The sequence below is a fragment of the Urocitellus parryii genome, chromosome 8 (assembly GCF_045843805.1).
Source record: "Urocitellus parryii isolate mUroPar1 chromosome 8, mUroPar1.hap1, whole genome shotgun sequence".
Taxonomy (NCBI): Eukaryota; Metazoa; Chordata; class Mammalia; order Rodentia; family Sciuridae; genus Urocitellus; species Urocitellus parryii.
In genome coordinates this window covers 51,098,283-51,124,315 of record NC_135538.1, presented here as the reverse complement: position 1 = coordinate 51,124,315, position 26,033 = coordinate 51,098,283, and the positions used below count along the sequence as shown (strand labels likewise).

General features: G+C 33.2%; 1 protein-coding gene across 2 annotated transcripts in view; it reads right to left on the bottom strand.

The window, feature by feature from the left end:
* The window catches only part of Rev3l (REV3 like, DNA directed polymerase zeta catalytic subunit), a 169,370-nt gene that overhangs the window by 98,379 nt on the left and 44,958 nt on the right, over positions 1-26,033 (bottom strand). For both annotated transcript variants that reach the window (XM_026395080.2, XM_077802059.1), the window contains exons 2-4: positions 18,858-19,047; positions 10,524-10,598; positions 7,107-7,267 (exon numbers count right to left, since the gene is read on the bottom strand). In XM_026395080.2, the coding sequence (XP_026250865.2) occupies positions 7,107-7,267; positions 10,524-10,598; positions 18,858-19,047 (426 nt within the window). The remainder of the gene's footprint in view (positions 1-7,106; positions 7,268-10,523; positions 10,599-18,857; positions 19,048-26,033) is intronic.

The window sequence follows — 26,033 nt, the reverse complement described above, 5'->3', positions numbered from 1 at the left end:
CATGTATAACCACAAGAATGGGATCCTAATTAGAATAAGTTATACTCCATGTATGTATAATATGTTGAAATAGAATACACTGTTGTGTGTATCCAAAAAAGATTAAAATAAATAAATCAGTCCCTATAATTTACATATAATTATACTTTAAGTAAAATGATAATATACAGTCTAATTCCTAAATTATGTCCTAAAAATTCAACCTAAGAGGAAAAAGAAAAAAAATATTTATTATTAACTCCAAACTCAGAGCAGAAATAAAAATATTTGCAATATATACACACGAGGGGGAAATGGCTACAATATTCTCATAATACAATAAAAGAATGATACATTTAAAAGTGCTATTGTATCTCATTTGAAAAATACAGAATTATGAGTTTTTATGGACTTTAAATTCCTAAGGTACTTTGGGCTTCAATAAAAATTCTAGTAGAAATTTCACATGAATTTCGAAACATACTTTGATAACAAATCCCTAAACAAAAAGAAAATACACAATGCGTTCTTGACATAATGGGTGGTAATAGTGAGTGGAAGGAAGCCTAGGTAAATGTGAATAAAATTTGACCTGGATTTGAAGGGGAAACTACACATGTCTGCTTACAGATCCGAATTTCAGAAACTGAGTCCCAAGGTAATAATGCCTTGGAAGGAGTCTCTAAATTTTTGAACTTTCTTTGTTACCTCCTGCAGGAATTTAAATTTTCAAATAAAAGAAAGCCAAATGAGTGGTATCGAAATGAATCCTAACATTAAGAAAGAGTAAATTCACAATTCTCTCTAGGTAAATTTAAAACTTTGATTTAGTTAGTTTAATCATAAAATAGTATAATTAGAATGAGATAAAGCACCATCATCTTTCAACAAAACAGATGCTAAAACATGCAATTGATTTTATACAAATTCTGGTTTTAAAAGGCTTTCGGGGCTGGAGTTGTGGCTCAGTGGTAGAGCACTTGCCTGGCATGTGTGAGGCCCTGGGTTTGATCCTCAGCATCGCATATAAATAAATAAGCAAGTAAGTAATCTATTTACAATTTAAAAATATTTTTTTAAAAAATAAAAATAAAAGGCTTTGGATAGGGCATTGGTAAGAAATTACTTCGCATTTTTAAATTTATTATTTTCTAAGAAATTTATATCAATAAAAATATATACGAATTTACTGATTCAGGGTTACCAATCACATTACAAAAATTCTAATTTCAGGGATGGGGATGAGCTTAGTGAAGAGTGCTTGATGCATGAAGCCCTGGATTCAATCCCCAGCATCCCCTCTACCTCAAATCTTGTTTTACCTACACTCTGGGTATTGTTTCAGCATATTTCCCTAGGAAATATGAAAACATCCTCATTTAAATATGTTCAGTAAGGTACAGTGGCACATACCTATAATTCCAGCTAGTCGGGAGGCTGAGGTAAGAAGATTACAAATTTGAGGCCAATCTGGGCAAATTAGGGAGGTCCTGCCTCAAAATAAAAAATAAAAAGAACTGGCAATGTTAGCTTAGTGGTAGAGAGAGCCCTGGGTTCAATCTTCAGTACTGCCAAAAGATCAAAACAAATAAACAAAAGAATCATATATATATAATCATCCCCCCACATATATTCATTCATAAGTATTATATATACATATAATTTCTTTCAACTATAGATGTTAAAGATATATAATATAAAATGACTCTGGGATACTCAAAATCTTTATTCTATTTAAGTATTTTATACACTTTAACAAACTATAATAACTAGTACCATTTCCATTTCATTTAGCAATTGATTATACAATTGAATACTGGTACAAAATTATAAAAATGCATATAATATTCAAATTTCTAAATATTTTTCACTTTTGAATGTATTTCAGTTTCAAAAGTAAAGCTACATTAACAAGTAATTAAGAGATATTTCATTAATCTTATAAGATAAAAATACTATTATTTAAATATACAATACATATTTATTTGCCATAAGAGCTTTACTCTTAATTGCAATGTTTGTAACATGACAAAGTAAAATACAAAAGATTATTTACCTAATCTACCTATTCTCTCCATGACTGTCATATAACCATTTGATTTTTTTTGCAGTACTGGCGATTGAACCAAGGCATGCTTTACCATCAAGTTATATCACCAGTATTTTTATTTTGTATTTTGAGACATGGTCTTGCTAAGTTGCCCAGGCTGGCCTTGAACTTGTGATCCTTCTGCCTCAGTCTCCCAGTGGCTGAGATTACAGGCATATGCTATGATACCCAGATGTAGTATAACATTTTATCTTATACCAAATAAAACCATAATATTCATATGATGAATTAAGATGTAAATTTTATTTTTTCAATTTGCAATTTTCCCTAGTTTTAAAATTTCTTCTAATTTCACACAATTTTGCCTTTAAATTTGTAAACATTTTCCATGCTTTTTTAAAAAATCACTTCTAATTACCATTCCAATATTATCATTTTGTAAAACCAAACCAAACAAAACCAAAACCAAAACCAAACCAAAAACAAACCAGTTTACCTAAATTTGCTAATTCAAATTTCTCTCCTGCTTTTTTATTTATTGAGGGTGGGGGGACGACTTTTACTGTACATACTCTACAAACTTCAATTCCTCAATCTTTAAATCAGCTATACTTGGCACTGACAGCCAACTTGTGGCCCCACCCCAATAATCTTTTTATTTTAGAATAATTTTGGATATAAAGGCAAGCCTCAAGAAGAGTACAGAATTCTGAATGTAGATTACCTAGTTTCCTTTATTTTAAACACCTTTATTACCATGGTACAATGCAGAAACTTACACAGAAGATTGCTATTAATTAAACTATACTTTTTATTTGAATTTCTCTAGTTTTTCCATTAATGTACTCTTTCTATAACAGAATCCAGTCTAGGGCACCATGTCACATGTAATTGCACCATGTCTTCCTAAACCCTTCTGGTCTTAGTTTTTCCTTATGTTTCATGTCTTAATAGACATGAGCATTAATAAAGAAACCCATAGAAGGACCTCCAGTCTAAGTCTGTCTGATTTTTTTTCATGATGAAACTATACTTGGCACTGACAGCCAACTTGTGGCCCCACCCCAATAATCTTTTTATTTTAGAATAATTTCTATGGGTTAAAATTCTATTTAACCCATATGGGTTAAATAAATTCTAAGGGCTATGGGTTTCTCGAAAGCATATCATTGATGAAGTGCCCCTCCTATCGCATCGTGTTAGAGGATACACAATATCCACATGTACTGGTGACATTTTAACCTTAAGTTCAGTTCAGTTCTATGGGTTTGAGGAACAAGTCTACATCTACCACCACAGTACTATACAGAATAATTCTTTCATCCTAAAAGGTCCCTGTACTTCAATACTCCCCTTTCTGTTGATACCTGGCAACCAATATTTTTTGCTTCTACAGTTTTGCCTTTTCTAGGTCATATGAATAAAACTATACCATTTGAGTCTGGCTTCTTTTACTTAGTAAAATGCTTTAAAGTTTCATCCATGTTGTGTGAATCCAAAGTTTGTTCCTCTTTCTCACAAAATAGATAGTATCACAGTTTATCCAATTCCTTGTTCACTGGACATCTTAGTTGCTTTACATTTTTAGCAATTATGAATAAAGTTACTATAAACATTTGTATTCAGATTTGGGTGGAACTAAAAGTACAAGTGTTGGGTCATACTATGTCTATATTTAATGTAATGAGAAATCACTGAGCTATCTTTACAAACTGACTGGTATTTTTGCATTTTCATCAGCAATGCACAAGATTTGCTATGGTTTCACATGTTGGCCACCATTTGTTATCCTTATATATTTTGAATTGTAGCCATTCAAACAGGTATACTGTGGCAGATCTTTGTACTTTGAATTTACATTTCCCCATATTGAATAGCATCTGTTTATATGTTTGCCATCCTTACATCATCTTCTTTAATGAAAGTATTCATTTGGGCCTTTTGGACATTTTAAATTTGGTTGTTTTTATTTGAATTTCACTAATTTTCTTCTATACTGTTGATTTTTAGAAATCATTTATGCATTTTAGATATAATTGTTAGCTATACAATTTATAAATATTTCTTTTGCTCCATGACCTTCTGTTTTCATTCTTTTAACATTTTTTTTTCACAGAGAATGACTTTTTAATTTTGATAAAATCCAAATTACTGATTTTTTTCTTTCATGGATCATTTTTGTTTTGGGTGTTTGTTATTTCTAAAATCTCATGGTCAAATTCAAAAGTGGGAGAGATTTTCCCCTTTTTTTTCTTCTAAAAGTCTGGTACTTGTACATTTCAGTCTGTAAATAATTTTAAGTTAATTTTTTAAAAATGTATAAAGTATATGTGTGAGTTTTATTTTCTGGCACATAAACATCCAATTATCCACTATTATATACTGAAAATACTATTCTTTCTCCATTGAATTACAATTGTACCTTTGTCAAAGTTAAGATAACTATATGAGCCAATTATGAGCCGTTTCAAATCTGGGCATATTTCTGGGCTCTATCTAATCTGCTCCATTGGTATATGTATGTTTTTTGTATCTTTTCGCCAATACCATGTTGCCTTGATTCCCACAGCTTCTGTAGTTTTGTAATAAGTATTGAAATTGAGTGATGTGACAACTTCAACTTTTACTTTTAAAACATCTCTATACCTTAAAAAATGAGTATCTCCTGGATATAAAATAACACAGCTTTTACAAAGATGCAGTTTTGGGAGATTGAGGGACTACAATCCCTGTAGGAAAGAAAGGCAATGATCTTCCTATATCGCTCTTCATTCCTTTAGGCTTCTTTCTCTACATAGAAGAAAGGAGCAACTAGGCAGCGAAGTCAACCTCATCTACTTTAGAGGATTTCTTTCTTGATAACCATAGGAGAGCTATTTAATACATAATCAGGTTGATTCGGAAGATTTTATACTATTCTCAGATAATAAGATGAGAAAAACTGCATTTAATAATCTGTCATCCAAATTTGAGGTTCTTCTATTGAAATAGTAGAATTAGTTATTTTTGTTTATACTTTAAAGGGTACCTCCTATTATACTTTAAAGGGCCCCTAACTTGTGGGCTTCAATGATTCAACATTTATATATTTATAAAATGCAATATTTGTAATATTTAATATGTTGTCAGCCACAAAATGTTTCCCTTTTAAAAAAGGTTTTATTGTATCAAAGTTGTTCCACCTCAAGATATTACTAGCACGTTGGAGAGGTAAAACAAATACGATTTTTATATATATATTTTAGAACTTTACAAATAACATCCTTACTTGATAAGGATTCTAAATCTTAGCTTTTCAATCTATATCTAATAATTCCAATATCTGAATTCTCTAAGTCTAGAGTATATATGTTTGTATATTTGCTAGGTTTTACCCATGAAGACTAGTTTTCTGATATGACTAGTATATTCTAAACTTTGTGCTGAACATATTATACTTGAAATTTTAAAATTTGAGATCTATAGTTAAAAGAATTTCCTCTAAGAAGATCTGCATTTGCTTTTTTAGCTAGACCTGAGAATTCTCCCACACCAGCACCACCTCAGATCAAGTTTTAGATTTGGAAATCTCTTTTTTTGTTTTGGGAATTTGAAACTGGAGAGATGAAATATCTCAAAGGTGTTTCACTTCCCAGTCTGCTTGACTTAAGGGCATATCTATTAGAAGTCCTATCTTATTCTGTGGAGAGTTCAACCTGACAGGTAGCCCTGAGTTTTGATTTCTGTCTCTCACATCTGATAGGGTTACTGCAGAGAAGTTTATAAATTTTCAAGGATTTATAAATATCCTCAGGGCAACAGTTGCTCTCAGCACTATTTTTCTTTTGTTCTTTCTTTTGTTCTTTCTAGTTGCACATAACATATTTATTTAAACAAACATGAAGCATATCTTATTCTAATTAGAATCCCCAGTCTTGTGGTTATACATGATATGGAGATTCACTATAGTGTAGTATATGTGTACATAGGAAAATTATGTCAGATTCATTCCTCTGTCTTTCCTATTCCTGTCCCATTCCCTTCCATTCATTCCTCTTTGTCTATTCCTTTGGCCTGCAAATCTTCATGTTTACAAACTCTTTGATACATTAAAATTTTTATTCTTTCAATTTTTTGCAGCCTTTAAATGTTATTTTAGCAGGAGGATTGGTCCCCTATAAACTAGTCTCACTATTCAAGGAAACCAAAAATCCTCCCTTGCTACGTTTCAAAGCACACTTTTGGTGTGATAAAAAGGGAAATTAAACCAAAAGAGACTAGGTGGTAAACTAAGAAACAAAAATGCTAATCCCTGATTTATTAAGTTTGGCAGAAAGAGAAAAAAAAAGGCAGTTAGAATGTTAGGGCTGGAAGAAAAATGTTAGTTTTGTTTGACAAGAAGTAGAAGGGAAAGAATTTGATGAGAATGAAAGGATATTAGACTATTTGACCCAGAAATTCTGCTCCTAGGAATGGCCAAGAGAAATAAAAATACATGACTATACAAACACTTGTAAATGAATGTTCATAAAGGCATTTTTTCATAGTAATCAAAAGGTAGAAACAATCTAAGAAGTTCATCAACTGATGAAGAGATAAACAAAATATAGTATATCCACATACAGATTATTGGGCCATAAAAAGGAATGAAGTATTAATACACACTACAAAACAGATGAACCTTCAGAATATTATGCTAAACAGAAATATTACATGAGTCCACTTATATAAGATGCACAGGATGGGTAGAGATAGAAAATAGATTAGTTGTTCCTTAGTGGTAGTAGGCATGAGAAGCTTGTTAAATGGTACATATTTCTTCCATAGATAATCAAAATGTTCTAAATTTCTGGTGATAGTTGGGCAAATCTGAATATACTGAAAACCTCAAATTATCATGTGAATTTTATCTATATAAATCTTTCAGAATTAAATTTTCTTTTTAGATGCTTTCCCTGATAATTTCAAATCTCATTTTGTATATTTTAAAATTCTTTTTCCATTTAGCATTTATTTTCTAAAAATGTTATTTTATAAATTGTTACTTATGTAACATTAGTTTCAAAGTCTCTAATTTGAACTTGAAAATTAACCTTACTTTTCCTTCTTGCTTTTCGGAACTTGACAGCAGCCAGATTTATTAAATTCATTCCATAGAGATTGTAGTCAATGAAGAGCTGTAGGAGGTAGGGAATATGTGCTTCATGTGGCTGGTAAAATTTATTCATTATGGCTCCACTTTGCAAAAGTTCACATATCCTAAATTAGAAAAAAAGAGTTATAAAATTATGTTCTCTAAAATGTTAAGCAAAACAATTATACATACATGGAAGTCTGGGCTACATAGAAACTTGTATATGAATGTTCATAAAGGCACTGTTCATAGTAGTCAAAAAGTGGAAACAACCCAAAATGTCTATCAACTGATAAAGACATAAATAACACGTAGTATTGTCCATACATAAGACTTACTGGGTCATGGAAAGGCATGTTCTTTGTATAGAGAACAAAACGATCTTTCACTACACGAAATTTTCATTTCAATTTTATTGGAAATTTGTATTCTGTTAAAAATTAAAAGCTTAAGTCAAGTTTTAAAGTAAATGTGCATGTTCTGAACAAAACGAAATCATGAATGTAGAATATTTTTACTTTAACCAATTTAAAACTATTGAAACAATCAAAATGTCAACAAAGATTTTTAAAATATATTTTGCAAAGACTACATGAAAATTCTAAAAAGAAATTTCACTTTTAATCTCATCAATCAGAAGTACTACCATTTTAATATTTTTCTTTCGTAGGTTTTTTTCCTTGATGATGGGGAATACAAACAGACAATTAATAATAGCATAATAAGTACTACTCAGCGGAAGTATATTAGAAGGATGTCTAGGCAGGAGATTAAATGATTAACTAGAGGTTTATCTCTCTCTGAAGAGAGGAAATAGTTTTTCATGTAAATAAAATAAAACTTAGCTTTAGACATAAAGGGGTTTAGATACAACGACAATTCAGGCAGATTTCTATGTAACTTTGGAGATTAATGACAATGAAGATTAGGATAAGAATAATTTTATTAATACTATAGAAGTAGCTAACATATTTTTGAGCACTATATACTAGATACTGTGCTAAGTGGTTTAAATATTTAATCTCAATCCTTACTACAAGCCTATGGTACTATCACCCCCATTTTATAAGAAATGGGAAAGGTTGTCAAAAATCATACAAATAAAAAATAGAACTGAAGTTCACATCAAAATTTCTCTGACTTGTGAGCCCTCACTCTTATCCATAGTGCTATTTCATTTATCCAGCAGATGGTTTGATACATTGATCAGGGGTGCTTGAGAAAAATTTGGGCTGTTAATACACACTTGGAAGTCAAATGCATAAAAATTAAGAAAATAAAAATAAAAGTATAGAAGTAGATAAGGCTGCAAAGAGAAGAAAGTATAGAGAGAAACAATGAACCTAAGGCAGAACCCTAAGGAACAACAACAAATATTTCAAAAGGAACCAATGAAATGGCAGATATATGAATGATCAGACATGTATGAGGAAATAAAGTTCATATTTCAGAAGCCAACATTTGGGATTGTTTGAAGATCTCATTATTATTACCACAAGGTCAAAAGGTAAAAACAAAAAATTGGATTTTGGAATTTGAGAAAGCAAATTCAGTATTTGGGTAAGTAAGAGCTATATTGGAATAAAGAACAAATGGGAGATAAAAACTGGACTTAGTCATTAGAATAAAGCACACTAATATCAACCCTATTAAAGATGAGGAAGCTAAGGCATAAAGAAATTAAATATCTTGCCTAAAGTCACCAAGCTAGCAAGCAGCAGATCCAGGTGTTGAAAAAGGCAATCTAGTTTCACATTCGGAACTCTTTACCGCTGCACTATGTATTAGTTAAATGTTATAATGCAAATGACTAACGTACAATGTTAAAATTAAAAATAACAAAAAAGGAAAAAATATTTTCTGTTGTTAACACCCTATCCTTTCCTTCAGAGTATTTATCATGATTTTTGGTTATATGATTGGGTTACTAATTTACTGTTCCCTCGTTTTGCTGTAAATTCCCTAAAGGCATGAACCATTCAAACTTTGTAATGTTTACCCAGAAGCTTCCACAGTGCATCAAATAATGTAGATACCTTACAAATTTTGTTTTTTTAAAAATGAATAAACAAATCCATTAATAAATCAGAGGTTTCAGATAGGTATTGTGATAAGCTGACTACATAATGTAATAATTTAGTAAGTATTTAATTGCTACAGGTACAAGGAAGAAAAATATATTTATACTTTAAGTAAAATTATACTTTGTAGATGATTTATAAAAGATTTATAAAACTTGATTAGTCGAGATTCCCACTGGAGAGCAACTTATGAATGAGAAAAGGAAAAATGAGTAAAGTTTATTTTCTTACTACTGAATTTGTGGGAGATGGTAAGAATCCATGGTGATTGTTCTTTTGTACTTCTGATTATAAGAAAGTACGTAAAGGGGAACTGGCACCCACACCCCAATTTTTTTTAACTGTGTTTATGTGACTATTCTGAAAAATTATTTTGGTACCTTACATAAACAGAAGCTATTTTGCAGTCTGTAAAAAAAAACTAGTTTTTGCTGGTTATGTAGAGAAAAAAAGATCAATTGGGATTAGTAGTCAACTGATTTAATTCAGAATAAACCTCACATCTTTGGTAGTTATGCCTATCATAGTACCTTAATTCATTTTAGTAAAACATTCAATTTGTGTCTTACCAAAAGATTAACTTTTGGAACCCAATGCCTACTGGCAGAGAGAATCTCCTGGGAAAAAACAATACTTAGCATTTCTCCAAATCTATTTTTACCTTAGCTTATTATCATATACAATGAAAACTCTTGTCATGAATCTGAAAGGATAATAAAATTTATATATGTACCTTTCCTGCTCTCAATAATTTGGGCTCCAGGATAAGTGAGAGAATAAACTAGCGGCAGAGATTAATTAAGGGGGAGGGGAAAAGGAAGAGGAGGAGAACAAAAACAACCAAAACTAACAAAAAAAGTTCAGTATATAAAATTTTACTAACAGCTAGTAAGGACTCAACAGGAAGTCTTTGTACATTGGTCTCTCTTTCACAAATTTCTCCTTGCTTTGAAATTTAAGACGAAGCTTGTCTTTAGTATTAAATATCTGATCTTGCCAGCAGGTCACTAATATCATAATATAAGGCAGCTCTCATTTCTCCTTACCTACTTTTCAAACTTTCTACATCTAAGACAGGAATAAACCAGATGGGGGTCATAAACCAGGGTCCCTAAACCTTTAAAATACCCATCCTATAGTCGTAGCCATGGGTCTCTATGTTTACACATATATGTACATTTTAGGGTCTCTTTTTCTATCATGTTACAAACTATATAGGCCTTTCTTCTAGTCTTTATTTTCAATGATAAAAATAATAAATCTTAGTTATTTTATGTTTTGGTTTCATTTATCTTTGTACCTTTTCACCATTGCAGGATTGTAAAGATAGATCTTCATAAAGTGTCTTTCCTTCTCATGATAACCATAAAAAGGCCTGAAATATAAGAAAGAGATATGTTAAATTACTTTCATCATTCATAAAAGAAGTAATGCAACTTATTGCCCTAATTAGATTCAGTTTAATTTGGTCTTATTTCAATATTATTCAAAAAACAAACAACTAAAAAAAATCTAAGACCTTTCAGTTAAACCTATAACATAAAATATTGAGGCTTTTAAAATACAACTTTGAGAAAACTAGAGACAAAAAAAAGTAAACCATTTTTGTCTTAATCTCAATCATTATGACTGTATTAAAAAGTTACTCTTAACCATCTACCTATAATAGCTGGAAGCAGCCTTTCCTTTGGTTCACCTGCTGAGACCCCCAAGAAGCAACCAGGCAGCCTCAGTGATACTTCTGTGATTCACAGAAATAGAGAAGCAACCTATTCTTACTAGCTCAGCCCACTGAGGTCCTGAGAAGCAGATGCTCAGCCTCAATCACCCATTCTAACTCAAGGACACATCTAGGTAGACCTTCCTGGGTAAGTCATCCTGCAGTGGCTATACAAAAAACATCAGTAGAGTTCTACTTACAGGAAAACCATCTAGGCCCATTAGTAAAGCCAGGGTCCTGTGTAGCCCTTAGATCCTGACAGGCACCCCACTCTACTACCTGGGGTGCCATATACAGCTGGGATGACCAAGGTAGCTCCACCCTAACATGACACACAGAAAGTGATGAGTGCTGGTATATTTGCTGGCCCCGCCTAAGGGAGGTGCTTCCCACCTGGCCGTGCAATCCCACAACCCCTGTAGCCTAGGCTACTGAGACATTTGCAGACATTGCCAGCACTGATTAGGGCTGAAGAAGCTACAGTTATTAACATGACCACGTGTAACCAAAGCTAACACAACATATCCAACCCAAACTCTTAAGACACATGACTAGCCAAAAGTTTTACTATAAATTGGTACGAAACTGACCCACCAGATACACGAATATTAACATAGAGAAGGATGAAAAAACAAGGTAACATAATGCTTTCAAAGAAATACAATAACTCTCTAGCAATAAACTCCAAAGAAAAGGAAATAAATGAATTGCTCTACAAAAAAATCCAAAAGAATGAGTTTTAAGAAAATAAAATGGAAGAGAATACAGGGAATTCCCTGAAATTAGAAAGACAATTTGTGATATAAAGGAGAAATTCAGCAAAAAGAGACTATGAAAAAGAACTATCTTGGTGTCCCCTCTGAAAATCATGCTGAAATTTAATTCTTATTATGAAGAGATGACTAAGGTTCTGCCCCTAATGGGCAATTAATATATTAATAGGTTAGTGGGTCAACTTGAGAGTGGGACTACTATGACAAAAAGTTTGGCTAGATCTCTTGAGCTTCTTGACTTTCTCAATGTAGTATGTACCCTGTCACCTCTGGATTCTGTCAGCAAGAAGGCTATCACCAAATGAGATCTCTTGACCTTGTACTACCAGAACTATGAGACAAAATAAACCTCTTTTTCTTTGTAAGTAAAAAAGAAACAAACAAAGAAAGAAAAGAAAGAAATCTTGGAGTTCAAAAAAATCTCAATGAATGAAATAAAAAATAATAGAATTGAACATATAGAATAAAAATTTTCTAATCTTGTAGATAGTACTTTTAAAATAACCCCATCAGATTTTTTTTTTTTAAATGAATGAGGAAAGCTTTCAAGACATATGGGACACTATTAAACAAGCAAACTTCCACCTTCTGAGAACCTGAGAAGGAAAAAGACACACAAAACCTAGTCAACAAAATAATTGCTTTAAACTTTCCAATTTTTAGAAAAGATATGAATATCCAGGTCCAGGAAGCTCAAAGGATTTGATTAAAAAGGACTGTCTCTCCAAAACTTATTACAGCCAAACTGTCAAACTCAAAAAAAAAAAAAAAAAAAAAAAAAAAAAAAAAAGGAGAAAATTCTAAAAACTGTAAGAGAAGTGTCAAGTCACCTAAAAAAGAACTCATTAGGATAAAAGCAGACTTCTTAGCAGAAACCTTACAAGAAAGGAGAAAATGGGTCATATGTTCAAAGTCCTGAAAGAAAAAATTGCCAACCCAAAAATACTACACCCAGTAAAGCTATTTACAAAAATAAAGGATAAATACTTTTCAAGACAAGCAAAAACTGAGGGAATTTATTATTACCAGGCACTACAACAAATGTTTAAGCAATTTCTACACTAGAAGTGAAAAGATGATTATTACTCTCATGAAATACACAAAAGTACAAAATTCAATAGTAGAGAAGGCACACAAAAAAAGAAGAGAATCAAACACAATCAATATGGAAATGGTTAAATAACAAAGATAATAAAGAGAGAAAGAAAGAACAAACAATATACAAAACTAGGGAGAGGGGGTATCAACAGAATGACAAGAGTATGCATTTATCAATAATAACCTTGAATTTAAGTACATCAATTTCCCTAACTAAAAGATATTGGACTGGCAGAATGGGTTTAAATGGAAGAAACTCTCTTCGCCAGTGAAGATACAGATTGAAAATTAAAAGATGGAAAAAGATGTAATACAAATGCAAAGCAGATGAATCTAATAAAATAGATTAAGTTAAAAATAATGGAAAAAGAGACAAGAAAGGTTACCATATAATGATAAAGGAATTCATCTGGCAAGAGGAAATAAAATACATATATACCCAACATTGGAACACCCAATTATACAAAGCAAATAAAAGCAATCTATAAGGAGAGATAGACTAATAGTTGGAGATTTTTTCTTTTTCTTTTTTTGGAAGAGGGGTACCAGGGATTGAACTCAGGGGCACTCAGTCACCGAATGACATCCCCAGCCTATTTGTATTTTATTTAGAGACAGAGTCTCACTGAATTGCTCAGCACCTTGCCATTGCTGAGACTGGCTTTGAACTCAAGATCCTCCTGTCTTAGCCTCTGGAGCTGCTGGGATTATAGGCGTGTGACACCAAGTCCAGCAATAGTTGGAGATTTCAACACCTAAATTTTATCAATGTACATATCAACCATATCTCTCTTCAAAACAAAACAAAAACAATAGTAACAAAGACCAGAATAGAAAAAATACAAAATATCAATGAAACGAAGAGATGGTTTGTTAGAAAAACAACAAAATAACAAAAAGATTCAAATAAACAAAATCAGACATGAAAGAAGACATTACAACTGACAACACAAAAATACACAGAATCACTGAGGACTATTATGAACAATCATATTCCAAGAAATTGGAAAAAATTAAAAAGAAATGGATAAATTACTGGAGACATATGGCCTGCCAAAACTGAACCATGAGGACATAACAAATCTGAACAGATAAGTAACAAGTAGTAAGACTGAATAAGTAATAAAAAGTTTTCCAACACAGAAAAATCCAGGAGTAGATAGAATGGCTTCACTGATGAATTTGTTATCAAACTTTTAAAGAATTAATGCCAATTCTCTTAAACTACTCCAAAGTATGGAAATGGAAGCAACCCTTACAATTTATCCTAGGAGACCAGCAATATCTTGATACCAAAGCTAGACAAGGACACAACAACAACAAATTATAGACAAATATCTCTAATGAATACAGATGCAAAAATTCTCAACAAAATACCAGCAAATCAAAACCAATGGCATGGGCTGGGGATGTGGCTCAAGCGGTAGCGTGCTCGCCTGGCATGCGTGCGGCCCGGATTCGATCCTCAGCACCACATATAAACAAAGATGTTGTGTCCGCCGAAAACTAAAAAATAAATATTTAAAAAATTCTCTCTTCTCTCTCTCTCTAAAAAAAAACCAAAAATGACATGCCAAAAATATTGTATACCATAATCAAATGGGACTTATTCCTGAGTTGCAAGGGTGGTTTCAACATATACAAAGATAAATATAAAAGAATGAAGGATGAAAATCTTATGATTATTGTAATAGATGGAGAAAAACATTTGATAAAAATTAGATGTAGAGGAAATATACCTCATATATGGGCCATATATGACAACTCGACAGCCTATATCACACCAATTGGAAAAGTGGAAATTGGTTTTTCGAACAAGACAAAATGTCTACTTTCACCACTCTTAATGTAATATATCATTGCCAAGTGTTAGCCAGAGCAATAAGACAAGAGAAATAAATAAAAAGCAAACCAATTATATAGAAGGAGATCAAATTATTCCTGTAAGCAGGTGGCATGATTTTGTACACAAAGAAACCTAGGCTGGGGATGTGGCCCAATGGAAGGGTGCTTGCCTGGAAAGCATGAAGCTCTGGGTTCAATTCCCAATACCACAAAACAACAACAAACAAACAAAAACTAAAACTAAAAACTCTGCAAAAAAACCCAAAAAACAAACAAACAAACTTAAAAAAAATGATATATGAATTTAGTAAGGTTGCTGATTATGCCAATAACGAAAATGCGGAGAATAAAATCAAGAAGGCAATCCTATTTTTCCTAGCTACCAAAAACCAAAACCAAAACCAAACCCCCTAAGAATAAATTCAACGAAGGAAATTAATGCTCTCTATAATGAAAATTACAGAACACTAGAGAAAGAAATAAAGGAGGACACATGCATACACATAAACATGGAAAGACACCCCATGTCCATGAATTGGGAAAAACTAACATTGTTAAACTCTCTCTACTACCCAAAGTGACATATAGATTCAATGTAATTGTTATAAAAATTCCAAAGACATCCCTCATAGAAATAAGACAACCGGGCTTGGAAGCACATACCTGTAATCTCAGCAATTTGGGAGGCTGAGGCAGGAGGATTCAAAGTTCAAAGCCAGCCTCAGCAACTTAGCGAGGCCCTAAGCAATTCAGTGAAACCCTGTCTCTAAATTAAAATATAAAAAAGAATTGGGTTTATGGCTCAGTGGTTAAGCGCCCCTGGGTTCAATCCCTAATACAAAAACAAAACAACAACAACAAAAACACTTCTAAAATTACAGGGAACCACAAAAGGTCACACACAGCCAAAGCAATCCTGAGCAAAAGAACAAAGCTAGAGGCATCATAATACCCGACTTCAAAACATATAAAAAAGCAACAGTAACTAAAACATCATGAAACTAGTATAAAAATCAATTAACACACTGATTGAATAAGGAACCCAGAAATTAAGCTATGTATATATGGCCAACTGATTTTTGACAAAGGCAGCAAGAACATACATTGGAGAAAGGAAAGTCTCTTCGATAAGTGGTAGTAGGAAAATGAGATATCCATATGTAGAGGGAAGAAACTAGATCCCTATCTCTTATATTAAAAAAATCAGCTGAAAATCTATCAAAACCTTACATGTGAAACATGAAACTAGGAAGAAATAAGGGGAAACACTAAAAGTTTTTGTATAGCAAACAAAACAATCAATAGAGTGAAGAGACAACCTATACGAGAGAAATTGTCTGCAAACTATTCATGTAAACAAAGAATTCATATCTAGAACATGAGGAATTCAACAGTAAAAAAAAAAAAACCCAAAACTCTAATTTAAAAATAAGCAAATGTCCTGAATAGATGTTTCTCAAAAGAGGATATACAAATGACAAATATATGGCAAAATGCTCTATATTATTAATCTTTATGGAAATGCAAATCAAAACCAAAATGAGATGTTATGTTACTCCTTGCTGTTATCAAGAAGACAAAAAGTAACAAATGCTGGCAAGCATACCGATAAAGGGGAAATCCAATACACTGTTGCTGTAATGCAAATTAATATAGCCATTATGGAAAATAGTATGGTGGTTTCTGAAAATACTACTACCAAGTAATTTGGCTATCCCACTACTAGGTATACATCCAAAGGAGTTGAAATCAGCTTGTACCAAAGAGACATCTGCACTTTCATGTTTACTGCAGCACTGTTCACAAAAGCTAAGATATGGGATGATCAAGAGAGGTATCCACGGATAGATGAATAAGTAAAGCCAATGAAGTACATATACACAATGGAATATTATTCAGCCATAAAAATGAATAGAACTCTGTCATTTGCAGCAACATGGGTGGAACAACATGGAGGATACTGTGCTAAGTAAAATAAGTCAAATGCAGAAAGGCAAATATGGCATGTTCTTACTTATAGATTTTTATCTCAAAGTAGAAAACAGAATATTGGTTATCAGATACTGTAAAGACTCAGGCTCAGAATTTTATAGACATTCTTGACTGCGCTCTCACAACCTTCATCCAATGAGACAGAAAATCTCGACCCTCAGTACAGATTCAGAAACTGACCACTTCACACTACTCATGCTACTACACTAACTCAAGCCACCATATTTTTTTTACCCAGATTGATGAAACAGAATCCTACTACTCTCCCTTCTACCTATGTCCTCCAACAATCTGTGTCCTGCTACACAGTTGCTAAAATAATCCCTCCAACTTTAGTCAGACTTGGGTTGCTCAAAATCATGCAATAGCTCACAGTTAAATTCAAAGTTCTTGGAAGAATCTCCTGCAGTGATTCAGAAACTTTAGTATGCATGAGAATTATCAGAAAGGTTTATTAAAACACAGATTCCTGGGGGCCATCATCAGTTTCTGATTCAGTAGCTCTGGAGTGGGGTCCAACAATGTATTTCTTTCAAATTTCTAAGCCTGTTACTCCAAGTCTTCTGAGAAACAAACAACAAATGTCCAAGATATTTATTAGGGAAGGCACCTGTGAGAGAAAATGAGGGAAAGAGGCAGAAGAGTTGGAACCATCACCAGACCTAGACACTAATCAGGTCCCGTGTGAAGAAGAGAAGGATGGAGAAAAGATCTGTGATATGACTCTAATTGAAGTATATAACATGGCTGTAGGGGAGTCTCAAGCTTCTCAGGAACAGACTGCCTTAGTGTCCTTACCATGTTCAGTCACTAGTTAAAACCTGCCTATGGAAAGCAGATTCAGGTTACATGGAGTGATTCATAGGATTTAACCACATAGTAGAAAGGCCATTTTTCAATTGCATTCCCTGTATTTGGAAATATGAGAGCTATGTTCTCACAGCTGTACTGGAAGCCAAAGTATGGATACCATACTTTGAGTACCACTAGCCTATCTGATCTCCATCCTCTCATATCTTTCTCAACCTCCTTTTATCCAACTCCTCACTCCTGGCTTCCATGCTGTTTCTACTTCCTTATGCTCTTCACATGTTTGTTTAAATATCATTGACCTTGTCAATGAGACCTTTCCTAATTACCCTATATAAATTTGCCACCAGTCTACTTCCTAGTCCTTTACAACTGATCCTTCTTACCCTGCTCTCCATCTTCTCTTCTTCTATAGTAGTAATTATACAACAAACAAATGGTTTTACTTCATGTTATATGTATACATTATTATGTTTTCCACTGCTAGAGTGTAACCAACATAGGAGCAGAGATTTTTGTTTTGACAACAATATATTCCAAGCTCTATAGTTTTGATTTTTTTTCCTTTTTTTTTTTTTTTTTTTTTTGTACTGAGGAATGAACCTAGAGGTGATCTACCACTGAGATACAACCCCAGTCCTTTTTAGTTTTTGAAACAGGTCATGCTAAGTCACTGAGGCTGGTTTTGAACTTGCGATCCTCCTGCCTCAGCCTTCAGGGTCACTGGGATAATAGGTGTGTGTCACAGGACCAGCCTACAGTTTAGATCTTGAATGCCCCCCAAAAGGCCCACATGCTCAAGTTCACCAAGGTGGCCCTTTCGGAGGTGGTAGAAGCTTTAAGAGGCAGGCTTTATGGGATCTCTTTAGGTCATTAAGGGGATTTCTTTAAAGGGGATCATGGAACCACAGTCTTTCCTTTTCTCCTTGGCCATGTGGTGAACAGTTTTGTTGTATCTTCCCACAGTGATGTACTGTCTGGCCACAGGCCCAAAGCAATGGGGCAAACCTACCAAGGATTGTAAACTCTGAAACTATGAGCCAAAATAACCCTTTTCTCTTTATAAGTTGATTATATCAGGTATTTTGTTACAGGGACAGAAAGCTAACACATCAAGTGCCTGGAATAGTAATATGGCACAGAGAAACTACTCGATAGGTAACTATGAATCACATGAATTTATACAATCCTAGGAAACAAATGGAAAATATTTAAAACATAAAAAAACACTGTTAATCATCATTTATTCCAACAAAAATTTACTTTAAGAAATTTCCCTTTACAGGGAAAGTAAAAGGAATACAAATAATATATTTTAACTGAATGTTTTCCTTTAACTAGAATAGCAAAAGAAATAAAGATAATAGAAATTTTAAAAGGATTATCATATACTTACATTCCTGATACTAATGACACTTTGAACACATGCTGAGCAGTGGAAGATGGATTGCCTAAAGCCACATTAAGTGCTCTGTCGATACTGAATGCCATCTGAGAAAGATAGCTTTCTGGCTGCTGTCCATAACCATCGTATGGCACATAGAGGTAAGGAAAGATGCCATGCAGATGAAGACATGTCTTCTGACCTAAAATGTAACATATTAGAAAGTTTAGACTTGAGAAACATTTTAACAATACAAAACTCAGAATGCAAAGTCACTGAAATGGCAATACAGCTTATCTAACATAGGAGTAGAAGAAAACCTAGAGTTAAAGTCATCTGTATTAACTATATGTAACAAAAGAACATTTGGAAGCATTTTATAAGCATAAGCACTGTATTATGATTTAAATATTGTAGTAGCTTTGGTGAAATGACTACTTCACACTTAGGTTATAACCTGACTACTTTTAAATACTTTACTGAATCACCCATAATACCATATAGCTCAGGGTTATTATGAGCCTTACAAAATTCATTGAAAGTTTACTAAATAAATCAATGAATGCCTGTGTTGGCATTAATTTTCAAATAAGAAATTTCTTTAAGACATAGCTTTACAAGAAAGAAAAAGGTAAAAGGACTTTTAGAGTATAGAATTTTGCTATTAGAGATGGGGAGGAGGGCAAAATAAAATTTTGCTATTACAAACAAACAAAAAAGACAAACCCAAATCAAAACAAAACCTCTATAAATCAATGGTAAGAAATTTCTAGAAAACTAAATTTTCTACTTGGTGGAGTGGGACAGAGCGAACACAATGATAGAGAAAGAGGGAGGGAGGGCGGGAGAAAAAAAAATATGCACAGTTTTCAGGAAGTTCAGTAAAGGGTAAATGGCAATACTTTGCCAACACAAAAGCTGGCACTGAGTGAGGATCCACAAAATAAATGCTATAGAAACAGTAACGTATCCAAAGTAACAACAGCAACAACAAAATAGCAGATGTACCATTAGTTTCCTGAATCTGGCAGGGCTGTATGGAAGTGGTTCCTGTCTTTCTTCAGAGCATTGTCCCTCATTACCCCTGGGCATATACCATTTGTCTAACTCAAATAGGAAGAATGGCATGATAGCACATGTCCATTTTCCTCTTGCAGTGCAGCCATTCACTATTTATTGTGCTAGTCCTGCCAACACTATCCTCAGGTTTCTTCTCCACTTTAATCCCTCACTGGTCTTGTTTTTTTTTTTTTTTTTTTTTTTTTTTTTTTGATACGAAAGTAGTTATTTGATCACTATTTTCAATGCTGACTTAGAATGGTTTATATAAAATAATTCTATGTACTGTTGATATTTTGTGCTTATACTTAAGAAATTAGCTTTCTTATTTTGGGGGACGAGTATTGAATTCAGGGGCACTCAACCACTGAGCCAAATCCCCAGAACTATTTTTTGTATTTTATTTAGAGACAGGGTCTCACTGAGTTGCTCAACTTGCTTTTGCTGAGGCTGGCTTTGAACTCAAGATCCTCCTGCTTCAGCCTCCCGAACCACTGGGATTATAGGCATACACTACTACACCCAGCTAGCATTTTTAAGGTAGTTTTAAACAACAAATCTTGAATGATTATTACATATGGTATAACAAAACTGGAATGATTTGTTATTTAATGTTACAAGAATTGTAACCTCTAGACAATATTCTGATTTTATATCAATCATCACACTTTTGACGAAATACAAACAGTGCTGCAACTATACCAAACTTGGTTTATATATTTTTGAAAATAGTTGTAATAGATGAACACAATACCTTTATTTTATTTATTTTTATTTATTTATGTGGTGCTGAGGATTGAATCCAGTGCCTCCCATAACTCCCATGTGCGAAGCAAGTACTCTACCACTGAGCTACAATCTCAAACCCTCAGTTTATATTTTTAGCAATAGTTATGCTACTTAATTTCAAAGAAGCAAAACAATTATTTTCTGTGAAAAGCAAGAACTTTGTTTCTAAATAAAACATTGTATAATTTCCAAAATGTTAATTTTAATATTCTTCACATAGAGAAAATTCTAAATATAACAAGTCTTTAGAAAATACATTTCATCAATTCATTGATGATTTACTTAAATGTTTTTTAAATAACTCAGGAATAAAGGTTATAAAAATTATTCTCTGGACATAAAACATAACTTGATTAAACTACAGGATGAAGGAGGTGGGGAGACAGAGAAGTACTCCCTCTTTAGTTCACAAATTCAGGACCAGTGGTTTCAGAATTATTAGTGTGATAAAATGTTTTATAAGTAATATTACAAGTTTTTAAGATAGTCAATATACCTTAATGGAATTCCGAGTGAGATTTATAAAAAGAATTATAAAAATTGATTTCTAATAAGTTTATGTCAGAATGCTGATAAAGTGTCTTCAAAATAATCATATATCCATTTTTCATATTTCTTATGAAGTAGAAGCCAGATAAATCATCTACTTAAAAGCTCTAGAATCACAATTTTGAATGATGATTTACAAAAAGGGAAAACATCATTTACTCAGCAGGCACTAGGCTAAGTGCTTTACATCTATTTATTCCTAAGACTTAATACAACCCAGCAAGTATCACTGAAGTTAACTTAGAGTCTCATGGCTTATAAGGATTTGAAAACAGATCAACAAAATCTAAAACCAATGCTCTATGTAATACTGCTTGAATGTTGGTTTGATTTTCAAAACTTGCTTCCTTAACACTTAATTTCTCAGTTCTTAATTTACATAACTTCCCCTTTCTTTATCTGACTCGCCCATTTGATGACAAATTCTTTGGGAGTTGACATTGTGTGTGTCTGGATGAACATAATATCCCTGGACTCAGTGCAAAATGCATTTTATATGTTTAGTAAGTATTTATTAAATGAAAGAAACAATGCTCAGCAAAATGGAATAATTGTTCAAGGAGAAAGGAATAACATGAAAGTTGTGAATATGTGAAGAACCAAATCCATGTAAACAGAGAAATAATACAATAGAACTATCAGTCTGGTGTAATGTCATATGCCTGTAATTATAGGGACTTGGGAAGCTGAGTTAGAAGGTAGCAAGTTTGGGGCTAATGTGGGCAATTCAGTCTCAAAAATAAAATAAGAAGGCTGGGGATGTAGTGTATGATAGAATGTCTCTGGGTTCCATTTCCAGTACTGCAAAGGGGGGAAAATAAATAAATAAACAAACAAACAAACAAACAATCAGTGGGGTTACAGGAAAACCTGAGTATATGGGTTTGGAAAGAGTCCCCAGCTCATTGGACTTCTCTATTCTGAACAACCTAAAGTCCTATTCAAAGCTGTAGTAATTACAACAGACACATTCTCTGGTTCTTGGGCTCACCACCCTTTCTTAAGAACATCTGAAGAACAATCATAATGTGAATTCTTGGCATAACACTAACATTTTTTAATATAGAATAAGTATCACAGAAAAGCAAATGATGAGAAACAAGATAAAATAAACTCAAAAATTAAATAAAGAGAAATGTATAAAAATGATATGAGAATCAATTTCTTTTGGGCAACAGAATGTCTACTATAATATTTGTAGTTCTGTAATAGCACTGCTTTGTCTTGACAAATACAGCCTGTCTCCATTTATTTCCCTTCACTAGCTCTATGTCATATAAATGTGTGGTGTCATACAACTGTAAAATTCCTGAGAGATAAACTAATCAGGCTTATTAACATATCTGTCACCTCATACTTAATATTTTTGGTGAGAATATTTAAGATCTAATCTCTTTAGCATTTAAGTATGCATTATTAACTCTAGTCACCATGCAGTAAACAGATCTCCAGAAGTTACTCATCCTATCTTATAGAAACTTTGTATCCTGGGGTTTGGATTGTAGCTCAGCAGTAAAGTGCTCGCCTAATACATGCCAGGCCTTGGGTTCCATCCTCAGCACCATATATAAAAAAATAAAATTGGGGCTGGAGGTATAACTCAGTTGGTAGAGTGCTTGCCTTGTATGCATAAGGCCTTGAGTTCAATCCCCAGCACCACCACACACACACACACACAAGAAAGGGTTGGGGATGTGGCTCAAGCGGTAGCGCTCATGCCTGGCATGCACGAGCGCTGGGTTCGATCCTCAGCACCACATTAAAAAAAAAAAAAAGATGTTGTGTCCACCGAAAACTAAAAATAAATATTAAAAAATCCTCTCTCTCTCTCTTTAAAAAAAATAAATAAAATTAAGGTATTATGTCCATCTACAACTAAAAAATAAATATTAAAAAAAGAGACATTGTATCCTTTTAACCAATCTCCCCCTCTCCTTCACCTATACATATCTAGTCTTACACTCATGTCAAAAAGAATTTAGGCTACATGTCCAGTAGAAATAAAGCTCATCTTTGGAATAAGCTTATGCACACAGATTTCAAACATTTATTGAGTCTGAGTTTTTCAATTTGAATACTGTTGCCTAATTCAGAAGCTGTAACAGTTATTTCAGCAATGCTCCATTGAAACTTGTCACACAGTACAACTGCTGCATTTTAAAGACTGGGCAAAACTTTATAGAGTTGGCTACTTCCAACTATGTGTAAGTAGGTCTTTTTATAACGAAGGCAGGCACTTCTTAATAACAAGTATGTAGGAGTTTTGAAATTCATCTTTCATGGAATGCATACTTGTTCACTGTATTCTAACATTTCTTGTCATTTTTCAACATTGTGTTTTGTATTTTAAGCTCCTAGATCTGGTCTCCAAATTAAGTGTCTAAAATCTTGGTTACCCATTTGTAGCAAAATTACTTGTATATTTGTAGATCCATTTTCAGTAAACTGACTAAATATACAATTTTTCTAATTTAGGGATTTGTAAACTTTTCCTGTAAAGTAGAAGATAGTAAACATTTTAAGCTTTATGGGCCATACTGTCTCTGATACAACTACATAACTCTGCCCTTTTAAAACCTGAAAGCAGCCATTGACAATACTAAGTCAATGTACCTAATTATATTATAATAAATTTCATTTATGGCCAGGCATGGTGGTGTATGCCTGTAACCTCAGCAGCTTGGGAGGCTGAGGCAGGAGGATTGCGAGTCCAAAGGCAACCTCAGCAAAAAAAAAAGATGTACTACGCAACTCAAGTGAGATCCTGTCTCTAAATAAAATACAAAATAGGGCTGGGGATGTGGCTCGGTGGTGAGTGCCCCTGAGTTCAATTCCTAGTACCAAAAAAAGGAAAAATTAAAAAATAAATAAATTTCATATACACAAAACAGACAAAAGGAAGAATTTGGCCCACTGATAGTAAGATGCCAATCCCTGAACCAATTGATTAGACTTTTCCATGTATATATACATATACACACATATAGACACACACACATATATTTTTTCTCTCTCTCTCTCTCTCTCTCTCTCTCTCTCTCTCTCTCTCTCTCTCTCTCTCTCTCACTGGTTAACCACAATGAAAATCATGCCAGTCTAAGAATATTTTAGGAAAAATAAAAAATTTTATTTCTAATTTGTAAAACCCCACCTAAATCTCAAACTTGATGTACGAAATGTTTTAAATAAATAAAAACTTGGCATGTGAGTAGGAAAATTTGTTGTTATGGAATTTTTCTCTATTTTCTTCTTCCTGGAATATTTCAAGTTTTATATCCCTATTATTATCTCAATCTGTTTCCCTCCAGTCTTTCTTTCTTTCTTTCCTTCTAAAGTTTCACTCTATCTTTCTCCATTCTCAATAACCACAAAAAGAACAAAACAAAATGCTCACAGTCACAGTTAGAAAGCAAATGTTAAATTATCTATCCTTGATGAAAAAAGTTATAAGGTTATAGTTTGGATCTAGAATGTCCCCCAGAGGCCAAGTGTTAAAGGCTTGATCCCTACTTTGGCACTTAACTGGGAAGCAAAAGAACCTTTAAAAGGTGAAGCCCAGAGTGAGGTTTTAGGTCACTGGGGGCACGCCCTTGAAGGGGACTATGGAACCAGAATTTCTTCTCTTCTTTTTCATGTCTAGGCCATAAGGTAAGTGCTTTGCTCAGTTACACGTTCCTTTCCATGGTATGTTGCGTTCTCAGAGCCTGAAAAGCAACAGGGTCAACTGACTTATAGACTTCCAAATGGTAAGCTAATATAAACTTCCTTTTTATAAGTTGTTTATTTCAAGTACTTGCTACCGTATCAGGAAGCTGACTAACTCATAAGGATCTACTTTTTTTTTTTTAAGGCAATGGCTGCATCTATTTTTTTTTTTACCTTTATTTTATTTATTTATTTTTATGTAGTACTGAGCATTGAACCCAGCACCTTACATGTGCTAGGCGAGCACTCCACCGCTGAGCCACAAACCCAGCCCAAGGATATACTCTTAGTCTCAGAAAGAGTATATTACATTTAGAATTTATCTTAGGCAGAAAATTGAAAATGAACATGAAGTGATGCTAGATTACTAATGGGGAAATAAATTGAAGACAAATTCCAAAAATAGGGAGCTAATTATATCTGTGTAATAGATTTACAGCACTTGCACCAAATTCTGATTGCTGCCTGTTTTTGGAGATAAACTTTATTGGGATGCACCACACCCCATTTGGAATGATCTATGGGTTCCTTTGCTACAGGTAGAGTTGAGTAAGTTGCAACAGGTTTTCAGACATTATAGCCCTCAAAGTCTAAACTATATACTATCTGTTCTATAGATAATTTGTTGGCCTCAGCAATAGATAATGTTAGAGTATATTCCCCACCATGAGAAAATGTTTATGACCTATGATATGTTAAAAAGTTCTCTTCATTTTCTTCTTTTATTTGTAAATAATGCTTTTTGGTTTCAAATTTAGTTTTGCTATTTTATTGTTTCAAATAGAGCACATAAGGCTTTATCTAGAATCACTGGTTTAAGTGATTAATCCCACATTACTAATAGAAACTGTATTGTTCAAACACAAGATGTTTCAAAGGTTTATTTTATTCAGGCATTTGTCTAAGATATCTTTGTATTTCCATTACTGAGCATGGTTGTTTTCTTCATTCATAAATGCAGACATAAATTCTCTATTCATTTAGCAACTCATTGAGGTCCAATGTTAGATGATAGGTCACAGGTTGCTCATAATAAGAGTCCCTGACCTCATGAACTTTATAGGCTGCTTTAGAGATAAAGATGAG